The sequence below is a fragment of the Drosophila sulfurigaster genome, chromosome 3 (assembly GCF_023558435.1).
Source record: "Drosophila sulfurigaster albostrigata strain 15112-1811.04 chromosome 3, ASM2355843v2, whole genome shotgun sequence".
Classification (NCBI taxonomy): Eukaryota; Metazoa; Arthropoda; class Insecta; order Diptera; family Drosophilidae; genus Drosophila; species Drosophila sulfurigaster.
Genome location: NC_084883.1, coordinates 33859611 through 33875688, shown reverse-complemented (window position 1 = coordinate 33875688; position 16078 = coordinate 33859611). Strand labels below are relative to the sequence as shown.

Sequence of the window (16078 nt, the reverse complement as noted above, 5' to 3'; positions counted from 1 at the left end):
GATAAGAAATGTTGTTTTTCGGTCGCGCACGGGACTTTAAAATAAGTGATAATGCAAATCAAAATTTTTACCGTTATTGGTGATCGCATGTTACTTTTTGCGTTCTCTTTCGTTTCTTGCAATCTCCAAATGATTTTACAAAGCAAAAGACAAAGCATAATGCATTTATTTTAGAAGTTGTTATCAAAACAAAATATGCCCTACAAACATCATAATCACAACAGGTGCGTTTGCGGGACTTTGCATTCGAATATTTTGAAATCTATAAATGATAAATGCAAAATTCTTTCAAGTTTATTAAATTTGAATATTTCTTTATGTAACCATGTTGGAAAAAATCATTTTCAAGAAATTTTAATTTTTTGGTCGCGGTGGACCTTTCTGTGGAAATGCCCATATATACATTCAACGTACTATATTCTAAATTACTTCTCTCAAAACGAATAGACTATCCATTTAAGAACTACTTAAGAAAACATTCAAACTGCTCAATTGCAATCTGTAGACTGGCTAAAGACTAAACAAAATACAGATATTTTTGCTAAAAAAAAAACAAATTACAAACTTAAATACATATTTTTTGGTAACGCTTTTTGGCTAAAGACTCGTAACGTATTTTTGTAACAAAAACAAAAAACTAAAAAGTATTTGAAAAGTGAAACAAGTTAAACTGCCATTTTTATACCCGCCACCCATAGGGTGGAAGGGTATTATAAGTTTGTGCCGGCAGGAAATGTATGTAACAGGTAGAAGGAGGCATCTCCGACCCTATAAAGTAAATATATTCTTGATCAGCGTCAACAGCCGAGACGATCTAGCCATGTCCGTCTGTCCGTCTGTCCGTATGAACACCTAGATCTCAGAGACTATAAGAGATAGAGCCATAATTTTTCGACAGCATTTGTTATGTTTGCACGCAGATCAAGTTTGTTTCAAATTTTTGCCACGCCCACTTCCGCCCCCGCAAATCAAAAAAATCGAATAACAAGCGTAATTTCAAAGCTAGAGTTGCGAATTTTGGTATACTATTACTAAATTAGTTATGATTCCTGAAAATTTGGTTGCGATCAGATAAAAATTGTCGAAGTTATTAAAGAAATACTTTTGTATGGGCAAAAACGCCTACTTACTAGGGGTCTGAGTTGCTTTGGCTGACAATCTGGTTTATTGTGCCGTCTATGGTATATTTAGAATGCGGTACTATATCGATATACCATTTGGTATATTTTTAGTATTTTTGCAGTATAATCGGTATATTTGGAGAAAAATACCGCAAAATATATTTCTTTTATTCAAAATGGGTAGCGGGTATCTCACAGTCGAGTACACTCGACTGTAGTTTTCTTACTTGTTTGAGATACATACAGAACAGATAAGATACTTAATATTATATACAGATACATTTTTATAATGTATTGTGGGCCGGTCTCTTAGCAATTAAATGTATTTTCTTTCTTTGCTATTTTGCGTTTCATTTTAATTGCAATCATATTGCAATCATTTTAATTGTATATTTTTGTTTGTCAAACAAATAAATTTTTCAATGTCTTCGATTTGTAATTTCAATTACAAGAAAATAAGTACATATATTATTATGAAATAACAATTTCGTAGCAATCACCCAACTTAATTGAATTGTTGCTTTAATAACAAATGCTGTCGAAAAAAATTATAGCTCTATCTCTTATAGTCTCTGAGATCCAGTGTTTCATACGGACAGACGGACAGACACACAGACGGACAGACGGACAGACGGACAGACGGACAGACGGACATGGCTATATCGTCTCGGCTGTTGACGCTGATCAAGAATATATATACTTTATAGGGTCGGAGATGCCTACTTCTACCTGTTACATACATTTCCTGCCGGCACAAAGTTATAATACCCTTCTACCCTATGGGTAGCGGGTGTAAACATGCACAACAAATATATAAAAAATCAATAAAAATTTGAAAAGCAAAACTTTGTTGTTTTTATTCTCATCGAAGTTAACTTTGACTTCTGGACCCTTGGATATTTTTTTGCCTCAAAACATTATAAGCAATCGACTTGAACTGTAAATAACTAAACTACTATAAGTGAGCAAAATTATATTAAAATTGTTTTAGAAGAATCTTTATTTGTGAACTCAATAAATATGGAAAGCATTGACCAAGAGCAGTCAATGAATCGTCGAGTTCTACAGGCTTTGACTGCTATTCAGGGAGACACAACACGAGCTGTATCAGTGATTGAGATTGTCCAACATGTGGCTTACTTGATGAGCCCAGACGAAGCCGAATTTGCAGGAGATCTATTTATGAATTCATTGGAAACTCTCAAGACAGTTGGTCTGATAAAGCAAACGCATGAATTGAAATATGCGCTCTTCCGGTATCCGACATCAACTAAAAAAGAAAGCAAAAAAATAGTTCCTGAACGCCGTGGTCGAGCCAGGAAGAAACTTAAGCTGACCGAGGAGTTGGAAAATAGTGATGAATCTGAAAAAACCCTTCCGGAAATCGTCTGTATTAGCTGTCGTACGGCTCTCGAGGAGTTTAAAAAGACTGCTAACATTGATAAAGAAGAATGTTCGCTACAAATAAATACCGATAACAATAACAATACGGAATACACAGGTCGCAAATGGCAGTTCCAGATGCCAGAACCAATTCCTTCGGCAAACAAGCATGAAGTTTAGTGGCGCCATCTATATGTGAAATGTACAGTTAACGAGATATTGCTTGAATAAATGTAGTATACTTTTGGGGCTGCTGAAATAGCAATTCTTCACTCGTAGATCGGTTAAACATTGATGTAATCGTTCAACCCTCGTTGCGAGCTCTTTTTATTTTGAGTGGTGTGATTGCTGGCCACTTAACCAACGCATTATGCTGCCTTAAGCCAATTTGTAGTTTTTGTGGTCGCGGATTAAATGCTCATAATTGCTGAAAATTCAGCACGCGACTCCTGTAACAGGATACAGTACACGGGGAATGCCACAAAAATGATATGTTATTAACAGCTTAAGCGTGCAGGCTTGCTTGCCATTATTATTATGATTATTTCAACCTGCCCCGAATATGACATCCGTTTCCGCCCTCAATCGGGCAATTGGCAGCGTTCAACGTACGCAGCTGTCAATCAAAGCGAGAGCCAGGCGCATTTAATTTGAATTTCATTTCATTCACATAAATCTGAGCGTGTCTATATGGTTGACTGGTTATCGCTTACGGTTTGCCTTCTAATCTGCATCTAATTTGACATTTGAGCGTTAGCGCGTGTCGCACACGGAACTTATTGTCCTACTGTTCGTTCGGTCCGACAAGTCATCAAATGGTTCGCGAATACTTACAAGTTTTCAATTAAATTTTAAGCTAAACTAATCAATAGGCCACCCAACTCTCAACTGCATTGAGCTTATGATAATTACTTTTTGATTCAGCACCTGACAATGGCATCTGTTGAAAAGGGGTGCCATCATTATTTAGGCTCTGCCTTTGTCATATATTGGCAATTTTACTATTAAACTCAAACCATATCACGACTTTACCACAAAAGCCAACAACGAACTTCTCCCTTTCCAATCATCCAATTATAATTATTAAAACTGCAGAGAGTGGGCAGAGACAGGCTGCATTTGTGCACTGCATTTGGCAATTTTGCGTGAATTTATGTAAATGAACTGCCTGCGGTTTGCGATGGATGCAAATGCAGCCAAAAATGCAAAACATTGGAAATTGACGTCTCAAATGCTGTGACGTTCTTTGAATACAATTCGAATTTGCCAAATACTGCCTATTGTTCATTTAGCCATTATGTTCGCATTGACAAGGAATTATTCTGAAAGATAATTCAAGTTAAATAATATTGTATAATGTATCCATTACATGACCAGCGAAGAAGTATTCAAATTTGGCTTTGAAATTAGAGTCTCGAAACTTGCTGCAGAGAATAATACTTATTTCTTATGATTCCTGATTGCGATCGGATAGATATTGCAGACGTTATATAAGAAATACTTTTGTATGGAAAAAACTCCTACTTACTGACTAACAATCTGAATATATTTTGCACTCAATGGTATGTTATATTTTTAATGTAATACAACATTAATGTATTATATATTTCCTTTAGTATATTTTTAGCATTTTGTGGTATATTAATTTCGTATATTTTAAAATTAATACCACACTATTTTGCTGTCATTAAAAAAGGGTAGCGGATATCTCACAGTCAAGCACACTCGATAGCTTTTTTACTTGTTTATTTATTTCCTTATTCTTTACTTATATTATAATTCTTATTATTATTTATTACACTAAAATCAGTAATAATTTGTTTAATTTTACTTATCAGTGAAATAAATATAGAGTGTATCGTAGTCTAATTTTTGTTTTCGACTCAAACATTTTTATTTGCTTTAGCTTAAGCATTTTGTAAATAAGTTTCGAGCCTTCATTTCGACCAACGCTGGGTGGCTACTGAAATTTTGATAGCATTAAATTAAATGCAAATATTTGCTGTGAATGTTTGTGCAGAATGTGCAGAATTCTACTCGATTATGTAGAATGTTAGCCTCGTCGTCTGAATGGCCTTTTAACTTGCTTACACTCGGTATTGTTTCTGTGCGCTCTTCTTGTACGCCTCCGATCTGTACACACACACACAGATACACATACATACTCGTAAACACAACAGTTTACACTGAAGTGCGTGTGTGCGTTGGGCCTCCCATTCCTGATAAAGTCAAAGACAAAGTGTTGTGAAGAAAGCACAGCTTGAAGATACCTTATTATGATATTTTCTTATACTTTTTCATACTTTTTGTTGAATGATTGAAAATGAAAGATAAAAGTGGCTTTCTTTTAAAAATTTTTGAATTTGAAATTCTTTAAAAAAAATAATTATATTACGTTTTTATTATTAAATTTATATCAATCATTTTTTCAAAAGACAATTTTCCATTGCGCGCACACGGTATGAAATGATTCTGCTGTTTTACACTTTTATCTATGTTAATCCGAAAGTAGTTGCAGCCTCGTGAGATTCTATATATGTGTATATACACATTAATGCATAACTGTATGTGTGTGTATCTTTATCTGCGACAGTGTCTGTATCTCTGACACGCGTTACTTAGACTACAAACATGTATTTTTATTATTTTTCTCCCGCGTTCAGGCCCGCAGTCAAGTCAGTCGGTTGTCAGTCGAGAAACGCAGCCACATAACGCGCATTGCAACTGATCGCGCAAGATTCCCCGAAAGAAAAAACGGCGACAAGGCCAAGAAAAACAAAAGTACACAACAAATACTGAACAACAATTCAAATAAAATCAACTGCAATCAGCGTTCGAGATGCCGACTCCCACATTAATGGGATACATCAAGCTAATTGGGATTTTCTTGTTGCTCACAGCGGAATATAATCGAGAAGTGTTGGCTGATGGTATGTCTCTCATAAATGTATAAACATATAACATATTATAATCTGATGAAAATGAACACTTGAATTCAAAATTTCAATATAAATTTATTATGTATTTCATATATCAATTACATTTGCATTCATATACAAAGTTCGCTCAGATTCACAAACGTATAGTATGTAAATATATCTATATATATTTTACATTCATTCACATATTTCATAGAGGAATTCCTGCCTGCCGCCAGATCAAGTTAATTTGCATTTTTGAGACCTTCCGCCGCAAAATTGTAAAACAAAATTACTGTGCAAAAACGTGATAGGAAAAGCTTCGCCTCGCTTTGCCTTTTCAGGCAGCTAATAGTTGTCTTACATATGGAGTCTGCATTCCTTGCCTTAGATTATTTCTTACCTTATATGTACTATCCGCGATAAGTGCTTATCTCTCTAGCTAGATAAGAAGATAATGCTGTCAGCACGTAGACATTCAAGTTTTCATATATTAACATACAAGAATAAGTATAGCAAACATTTGTGCTGTCATACTTTGTACAAATAATAATATAGACTGAAGTTTAAACCGGTGTTGTCTCCATACAATGTTTATACTCGTATTTGTATAGTAACTGATATAACCTAGCCTTGCCTGCATTTGATTGTTGAAAATAGTTATTTTTGTCATTGCCAACTTATTTTATTTACAGCACAAATTGCGGATCATATTCGAAAATGCTGTTTGAGTGGCTTGAGACAAGCTCATACAGCGCATAGTTGCGAACAAACAGAAACGTCTGTATCGAATATTCCTCGACTTTGGTTAGGATTATGCACCTCCACCTATGGCTTATGCTGTTCAAGGGAGTTGGTCAAAAAGAATTGCGAGCTGGGACGCTTGGCTGCTTTGGAGGGTTCAAAGTGCGTTGATGATTCGAATACAACTTCGATTACCTACACGGATTGCTGTCGCGCCTGTCAAGGTAAGTTCGCTAAAAGAAAAATAGTTTTCCATACTTCAACATTCTTCAATTTGCTTTGCAGTTGGTTTGGCTGTCAAGGCGAGTCAGCAAAAATGCAAGGATCCGCTTTTTTCGTTTCTCATGAACATCGACTCTTACCTTATTTGCTGCTCGGATAATAGTTTCTCCAGCTCCGCGGAAAATTTAAATACAAATACTGCCACTAATACTTATTCTAATATTAATGCTAATGCTAACAAGCTGGACTTGGAAGATGTGCCCCAATCTGGTGAAAATGTGGATGAAGATCTAGAAGAACAGAGCATAGAAACATCGGATGGCGCAATTGTTTTGAAACCCGATGGTGAGTTTATGTACATAGAAAGAAAAAGAGTTTTAAGATCCCAAAAAAAGTTCAGGATTTATAAAGAAATTATAAAAAATTTGAATAACATTTTTTGGATATTTTTCATTTTTAAGAATAAATTCTTAATTCAAGAATGCAAATATACTATGTCAGGTTAAACACACCTTCAAATTAGATTCTTTAAAATAATAATATTGCTTTTCGAATTTTCCAAATTTCAAATACTTAAAAAAAACTATTATTTTATCAATTTTACTAGTAAATTAATATAGTTTCTTCATTGTTAAGAAATTATTCCACTGTTTCAAAAAAAAGAAATCTCAAATAATTAAAAAAAAAAAATTATTATCTGAATGTTTTTTTATATTTACTTGCATTAATATAGTGTTCACTCTATTTATATTTTATATGTAGTTACAATTTTCAATTCTTGTTTTATGAATCAAGAACAAAAGTCTAATAATCTTGTTTCAAGCTTCTTGAAAACTCTTCTTCTCGAAAACTCTTCAAAATGTAGATTTTTTTTTTCTTGTTCTATAACAACCTTTTTATACCCGCTACCCATAGGGTAGAAGGGTATTATAACTTTGTGCCGGCAGGAAATGTATGTAACAGGTTGAAGGAGGCATCTCCGACCCTATAAAGTATATATATTCTTGATCAGCGTCAACAGCCGAGACGATATAGCCATGTCCGTCTGTCCGTCTGTCCGTCTGTGTGTCTGTGTGTCTGTGTGTCTGTCCGTCCGTCCGTATGAACACCTAGATCTCAGAGACTATAAGAGATAGAGCCATAATTTTTTTTCGACAGCATTTGTTATGTTTGCACGCAGATCAAGTTTGTTTCAAATTTTTGCCACGCCCACTTCCGCCCCCGCAAATCAAAAAAATCGAATAACAAGCGTAATTTTAAAGCTAGAGTTACAAATTTTGGCATATACAATAATTACTATAGTAGTTATGATTCCTGAAAATTGCGATCAGATAAAAATTGTCGAAGTTATTAAAGAAATTCTTTTGTATGGGCAAAAACGCCTACTTATAGTACTGGGGGTCTTAGTTACTTTGTCTGACAATCTGGTATATTGTGCCGTCTATGGTATATTTTGAATGCGGTACTATATCGATATACCACATATACCATTTGGTATATTTTTAGTATTTTTGTAGTATATTTGGTATATTTTGAGAAATATACCGCAAAATATATTGCTTTTATTCAAAATGGGTAGCGGGTATCTCACAGTCGAGTACACTCGACTGTAGCTTTCTTACTTGTTTATCTCTATGTTTATTGTATTGCAAAAAAAAAATCTGTAATCAAATCTTGTATATCCTTAGATGATATCTGCAGTCAGATTCCAAATCTTTGTGCTCACATTTGTGAAAATACCCTGGATGCGTACAAATGCAGCTGTAATCCTGGCTATCAACTGGATGATAACAATATAACTTGCTCAAAAGCGATTGATAACGACATCTGTCCTGATGGCTACTTTCTGGATCCTGTGCCCAACAAATGCGTTGACGTCGATGAGTGCAAAGAGAATCTACACGCTTGCAAAGCAACTCAGTATTGTCACAATGAAATTGGCTCACATCGTTGTCTCAACAACATGGCACAAAGTTGCCCCAAAGGATACTTTTACAATGAGAAACTGGAGGAGTGTGAAGGTAGGGAAATTGTCCCAAAATTATTATGATTTTATAACGCTTATATTAATTTTCTGGCAGATGACGATGAGTGCCTTCAATCGCCTTGCGCCAAAGGCGAGGAATGCGTAAATTATCCTGGAGGATACGAATGCAATCAATCCTGTGGCACTGGATTTTATTTGAAGGACGGCAGCTGTGTGGACATCGATGAGTGCAGCTATAATGCGACAAACACTTGTATAGCGGACATGCATCAGGAGTGTAAGAACACCATAGGCAGTTACTACTGTAACTGTCTGCCTGGCTACAGTCTGGATGCCACACAAAACGAGTGCGTGGGTGAGTAACGATTGAGATGTGTATTCACTGTACTCGCATGTATTCACTAACTCACTTCCTGTAGATATTAATGAGTGCTCGATTAACAATCACAACTGCCTGCCAACTCAAAGATGTGACAATACAATCGGTTCATACATCTGCACGGTATAAATAAATTGCTTAAATATACTCATTAAATAGTGAAATAATGGATAAATTTATTACAGCGTTGGACTTCTTGTGGCACGGGTTACACACTCAATGCGGAGACAGGAAATTGCGATGGTAAGAAATGAATATTTTTTTAAATTAGTTTAGTTTCTCTATATCATATTTGAGTACAATAAATAATAAAAATAATAACAAAAATATGAATAAATTAATTTAAAATTTATTCTTATCTATCGTTAAACAAAGATGACGACGAATGCGCGCTTTCCACGCACAATTGTCCCTCGGATTATGAGTGTTACAACACCAAAGGTTCATTCCGTTGCCATCGCAAAACAACAACAACTACAACGACAACCACAACAACAACAACCACGCCCTCAACTACTACCACAACAACAACACCATCGCCAGCGCCCTCAAGAGCCAATGCCAGAGATCCTTATTCACGCAACTACGGAACTTATTCTGTCTCTCGTCATCCTTGCACCGACGGTTTTCATAGGAACTATCTGGGTGCTTGTGTTGGTAAATATAATTTTTAAGAAGTAAATATTAAAATATTAAATCAATTACTTTGTAGACATCAATGAGTGCACCGAGTACAAGCCGTGCAATAGCAACGCGAGATGCATCAACACCAATGGCTCCTATCGTTGTGAGACCTACACGCAATGTCCTGCGGGCTATAAGCCAACACCTGATGGCACCTCCTGTATGGGTAAGTTAAAGAAGTTTTATTATACTCTATAATAAATACCATAATCATATATCTATGTATCTGTCTGCACTCATATTCCGATTCAACTTACCGAACAGACTAAATTTTTTATCGATTTTAATTTTCTGGTCTTAATAATGATACACAAACCATTAAAGAAACTAGAAAGAATGTTATTTGAGATTTTATTTGATGACTTTGATTTACTTTTTTACTGAGTTTTGCATTCAAATTAAATGCTAGTTATCGAAGTGATTCATATACATATGTACACAATCTTTATCAAACTAGATCCAATTATCTTGGAGTCCATCTCACTGTGCTTGTTCTATTTATATACATTACATTCAGTGAACTTAAGTAAGGTGGAGATACATCTACTCGATTAAGCCACTTATAATAACTTAAATATCTGTTTTTTGGCCTCTTCAGCCACTTCGCTTCACTATTAAAATACTCTTAGCAGCATATCTTGTGAGCTTAACCGATCCTACAAAAAATCAATAACAAGGCATAGAAATAAATATTTTGTCTTTCAAAATATTTTGGGAATTATTTGTAAAATGACTAATTTACCTACGATTAGAGCTTATCTGAGAATGTATTAATCTTCTTGCCTATGCTTTACTTTTCGATATACCTTTCGACCGTATAATGCCCTACGTTAGCTTTTCATTTATTCATTCACATGTTCAGTTCATTTGCAAGCAAAGTTTGTGTCAGAAGAAGTGTTATTAGTTCCTAGAACTAACCAATTACACACCCTTATATTCTGGTACTGCAGATCTGTCCTATATCTATACTTGACAGTACATAGTAGATCCATTCACAACTAATTCAAAAGCAACATCATTCACAATTAAAAACTCCACATTTTTCCTTGCAGACATCGATGAATGCGAGACTGGAGATCACAATTGTGGCGAAAGGCAAATCTGTCGCAATCGCAACGGCGGATATATCTGTGCCTGTCCCACCGGACATCAAGCTTCCCGCCAGGCAGATGGATCCAACACCTGCGTGGACATCAATGAATGCGAACAGAATCAGGCTGTGTGCTCTTCGAATGCACAGTGCTTCAACACAATTGGCTCTTACTATTGTGAATGCAAATCGGGTTTCCAGAAGAAGCCTGCCCACGAAGTGGGAGAAAGTTGGCTAACACATGCTCAATGCTACGATGTGGATGAGTGCTTGGCCATTTCGGGTCTCTGCCAACAGAAGTGCGTCAACTTCTGGGGCGGCTATCGTTGCACTTGCAATCAAGGTTACGAATTGAGCCAGGATAATCGCACTTGCAACGACATCGATGAGTGCGAAGTGCACAAGAACTACAAGCTTTGCATGGGGTAAGGTTGCTCAAAAAATTTAATTATCTACACATTAATTGTATTCCCTATTTCGATGCAGCTTTTGTGTGAATACAGCTGGTTCTTATCAATGCTCGTGTCCGCGTGGCTACACTTTGGAGGCTGACAAAACAACTTGTCGTGATGTTGATGAGTGTGATCCACATACGGAGAATCATGTGTGCACAGGAAGGGTAAGAACATGATTTTATATATAGACTATAGAGTGTAATGAAACAAATTCATAAAATATGCAAAGTCTCCTCTATTTCAACAACTTTTCAAAACAATTATTTCTGCGGTTACCTAATTTCAAAGTCTACTTAAACTTTCCTGTTTTCCCAGAACGACATTTGCACCAATGTGCGTGGCAGCTACAAATGCACGACTATCAACTGCCCTCCTGGCTACACAAATGATGCAGATCAAAAGAAGTAAGACTCTAAAATCATTTCTTTATTTGTTAATACAAAATTTTTATATTTTAAATTGCAGTCGCTGTCGCTTTAGCAGTTTTTGTGAGGGGGAAGAATGTTACACTAAACCCTCAGCTTATACCTACAATTTCATCACATTCGTTTCAAAATTAATGCTGCCTCCCGATGGTCGCACCATCTTTACGCTTAGAGGACCTCATTGGTATGATAGCACAGACTTTACTCTGAAAATAGTGAGAATTCAAGCAGCTGCCAATGTTGAGAAAGCAACAGAGAGTTACTTTGAGTAAGATTAGGAATTATTTATTTCATACTCGTATATTACTAATAATTTTACTTTACAGCACCTTCCAACAAAACAATCAAGTGGATCTTATATTAAGAAAGGCACCCGAAGGACCACAGGATGTGGAATTAGAGCTGACAATGACTGTGTTCACAGATGGCAGACCTCGAGGCAAAAGCGTTGCCAAAATATTCTTATTTGTTTCGCAATATCCATTCTAAAAAAGCTTAATTCATTAATTACTTTTTGATTTTATTATGCAGAATGTAGTTGTTAAATATTGACATTCAATAGCAAGCATACTTGATAAAGTACTTACATAATATACTTGATTTTACATATTTATTTTTGAATTGAGAATTTGAAATTGTTTGATGTGCCCTAAAAATGTATTATAAATTCACTTTAAGAATTATATTAAAATAAAATCTTTTGGGTAACTTGAGTATTGTCCATAAATAAACCCGATCAAAATAATGTTTTTGATTTCTAGTAGCATAATTTTACTCAATCTATTTCTTATCTTTCACAGTAACTTATGAACTAGCTCTTTGTATCACCTCATCTATACCTTATCTTTATTTGCATATCTGACTTTAAATTAATTATCTTTATATGTTATCATTCCCATACAAATATTTGCATTTATGGCATTTTCTGCAAAGCATTTTTCAATTATAAATTTAATCTAATTAAAATCGCACATGCTTCCAGTTTGAAAAGTATGTAATGCCAGCTAATTGGCTTTTGAGCATAGAGTAGCACACCAAAAAGAAAAAACAATTAATTCGATTACACAAAAACGTAGAAAACGCACATAAACTGAGGCTTTTAACTTGGCTTACGATGTAAAGTGCAGTGCGAGTAAAACTGCATTAAAAATTCATCACGAAGTGCAAAAATGGGGATAAGAAACTTATCTTGCATGCGACGTTGCAACATCACTTTGCCACAAGTTTTTCCACCTTCTTAGAGGAAGGGTCGATAGAAAATGAAAAGGACGAACTTTGAGCAAAGGAATGCGCATAAAGGATGTGCTGAAAGATATCTTCTCTCTCTTGATGTCTATGGCCTAAAATGTTCTCAGCCTGCAGCGGGTCATAAGCAAAACTCATAAGTCGAAGGACAGCAGCGATAGTAATCGACATCTTTTGGCACTTTATTGACAAACTAATAAAAACAGAGCGTAGCAAAAGGAAAGCACAAGAAGAGGGCGAAGAAGTCGAAGGACGAAAACGATTTATTAAAATCCCTGTGTATGGCATACATAAAAAGCAGCGCTACTGACCGTTGATGTGATGAGTAATTTGCTTTTGGCTTTTAATGGTCCAGACGACAACAGCAAGCAAGGACAACGACGATGATGAGCATGTGGACATGGACAAGGATAATAACGACAACGATGTTGGCGAATAGTTGCAGGACACGGAAATTAGTGCGGAAACGGTTACTACGCTTAGCAATCTGTCAAAAAGCCAAAATGTAATAAATGAGACACACACACATACACTTACACACATGTCCTTCGTCCTTAGTCCTTGGCTAACTCCTGCTATCATCGTGCTGGCCATCAACATAATTCATATATCATGCCAGAGCACGACAAAAGCCTTTTGCGAACGGACAAAAGCGCCAACTACTGCTGATGCTAAAAGGATGCGCCTTTCATTGAGGTCCTGTGTGTGTGTGTGTGTGTGTGTGAAGGATACACACATGTGCCATATTTCATTACACGTTGATAAGTGGTCATTTGTCCACCCTCCGAATGGTATGAAGTTGCTTCCTTGGATGCCAACAGGCATTTCATAATAATTTAACAACCTTTTTTACGCAAACATGAAGCGCTCGCCAGACTGAACCGATCCAAAACCAAACTAAAAACGTAGCTGATATTAATATTAAATGCACCAGTTGGACTGTGCATTAACTTGTTTATATTCATACTCAAATTCATATTCATATTCATATTCGTTTTCATGTTTGCAAACTAGAGTTGCGGCAACAGTTTGACTCCTTGGAGACCTTCTGCTTGTTATTCATTTGCGCATCATTTTACGGTTTGTTGCATGCCAAGTTATACTTTTTGGCAAACTTATGGAAGTAGTTAACAAAAAATAAAATATTAAATTAAGTGCATACAACATTAAACAAAAATATTGCAATTTATGATAAAGACCAAAATATGTAAATTATTATTAGATTATTCATGACTATACAATTTACATGAAACATTTTTCTTTAATTCCTAAATTGTGTATTAAAAAGATGACAATTTATTTAATTTTGATTCCATATTTTTTTTTTTTTGAAAAAGTAACAAAATTAATGATTTTTTTGAGTCCACAGCTGTCAGTACTCTCTTTACTATACCAAATTTAATATCATTAATAAATTAAGATAATAAAGATTTTTGTTCAGTTTGTCAGTAGATTATATTTTAATTGAGAGGAATGATTGCAAATAAATTGAACATAGTAAAAAGAAGTCTCTTAAGTAACATTGAAAAATATAACGTTAAGTAATCGATTTCCTTATCTTAGTTTTATATCATTGACACTGTGAAGCTTGCAATTTAATACAATTCGTTAGCTAACTTATACTATAAAATGGTAGTCACATTCACATTATTTAATCGATCTTGGGTGATAAAATTGATTAATAATCAATCTAAAGATTATACGTTTCAGCAGCTATTAACGTATATTAAATGTCTAACAAGATGGAGCCTAAGGCATATACCTATCAAAATAAACTGAAGCTTTTAAATAGTTAGTCACTTGATTGCGGACCTGATAAACTTATTAAAATTTGCAAATTTTGATGCAAATAATTTCCAATATTTATAAGCACTGATTACGTTTTATTATAAAATGGAGGGGTACAATTTACTTCACTTCACTTTACTCAAAAAAGTTTGTTAATATACAAATTTATACAGATTGCTTCGGCGAACAACTGATCGATAGAGGTTAACAATCTATAATGAGAAGCATTTTAGCCTTCAAATCTAGTTTATATGGATGTGTCCTTAACGGAATGTAATCTGCCAAACTTTTTATAAAAATAATTCCCAATATTCATCATCACTGTTGACGTTTTACTATCTGGGGTATACAAAACACACTTGTAAACAAATTCCAAATTGAAGGCCTACGATTTATTTCATTGGAATTGATAAATTGATGCAACTGCTAACTGATCGGTAATTTTTAGCAATCCATAATAAAAAGCTTTTTAGCCTTCAGTTTGAAACTATAATAAAAGCATCCTTAACTGAATGTAATTCGTACATATTGACAAACTTTTTATAAAAATAATTCCCAATATACATTAGCTCTAATGACGTCGTACTATCAAATCTGGGCTAAAAATAAAAAAACTTGTAAACAAATGTCAATTTAAACGTGCACGTTTAATTAATTTATATCAAATAAATTAATTTTTGTGTCAGTGAATCAATAAATTTACAATCTATAATGAGACATTTGTAGCCTTCATCTCCAATTTTTTTATATTTCCAAACATTTTGGACCAATAATTCCCAATATATTTGAGCGCAGATGACGTATTATTATCAAATTTGGACTAAGCATATCTAAGTTATAAACGAATGTAAAACTTAGCAAATACTTCACTGGAATAAATAAATTTATGCAGATTGCTTCAGTCACTAGACTGATCGATTGACTGTCCATAGCAGAAAGGTTAATGATCTTTAAAGATATGCGATGTTGCCTCTAATTTCAGTATCCTTAAGAGGATGTAAGTCGTAAACAATGTTGACATTTCATGATCAGCTTAAAAGAGATGCAATATTGATGGTTTGCTCCACTCAATTAAATAAGTTTATACAGATTGCCTCAGACTCTAGACTGATGAATAGACTATCCATAGTAGAAAGGTTAATGATCTTTAATGAGCTGCGTCCTTAAGGGGATGTAAGTCACATATGCAATAACTTTGACATTTCATGATCAAATCCAGCTAAAGCCCAACCCACTTTAAGACGGATACAATTTTGATTGTTTGATGATTAATCGAACTGAACCCAAAATACGGCGACTTTGACTTTGCGTAATTTCCCAAATAAATAAAAGCGTAACATCAACAAGCAATGAATGGCGAGGGTAAACAAAAAACGAAAGATAACCAAAATTGGCAAAACATATTTCGCAGTTGAATGCCAGACATGCCAGACGTGGAGGCGTGTTGCGAGCACAACCCAAAAAACAAGTATACAAAAATACAAAAAAAAAAATCTGAAGAGTTCAGTTTCGCTTTCAATATGACGATGATGACCGTCAAAACGGGTCAGCAGCCCGTCTTCTGGTATTAGCCAGGTTGTGAGTTACCTCATTCAGTGTTGTTGGTGCAGGCTGTGGCGAGTCAATAAAACGTGTAA

The 16078-nt window shown here is 34.9% G+C and overlaps 1 protein-coding gene across 2 annotated transcripts; it reads left to right on the top strand.

Annotated features, from left to right (window-relative positions):
* The first annotated feature begins 5182 nt into the window (after positions 1–5182).
* Positions 5183–11897, top strand: LOC133843166 (fibulin-1). 2 transcript variants are annotated; one of them, XM_062276593.1, is made up of 14 exons: positions 5183–5434; positions 6118–6390; positions 6452–6733; positions 8077–8409; positions 8470–8730; positions 8795–8877; positions 8940–8997; positions 9130–9411; positions 9467–9604; positions 10491–10953; positions 11015–11147; positions 11299–11387; positions 11449–11623; positions 11682–11897. In XM_062276593.1, exons 1-14 carry the CDS (start codon positions 5344–5346, stop codon positions 11895–11897), a joined length of 2877 nt encoding a protein of 958 aa, XP_062132577.1. In that variant the 5' UTR covers positions 5183–5343. The 2 variants fall into 2 exon arrangements, with proteins under 2 accessions (XP_062132577.1, XP_062132576.1); XM_062276592.1 differs by having other exon boundaries at positions 5185–5434; positions 11449–11676; positions 11735–11897.
* The last annotated feature ends 4181 nt before the right edge of the window (positions 11898–16078 follow it).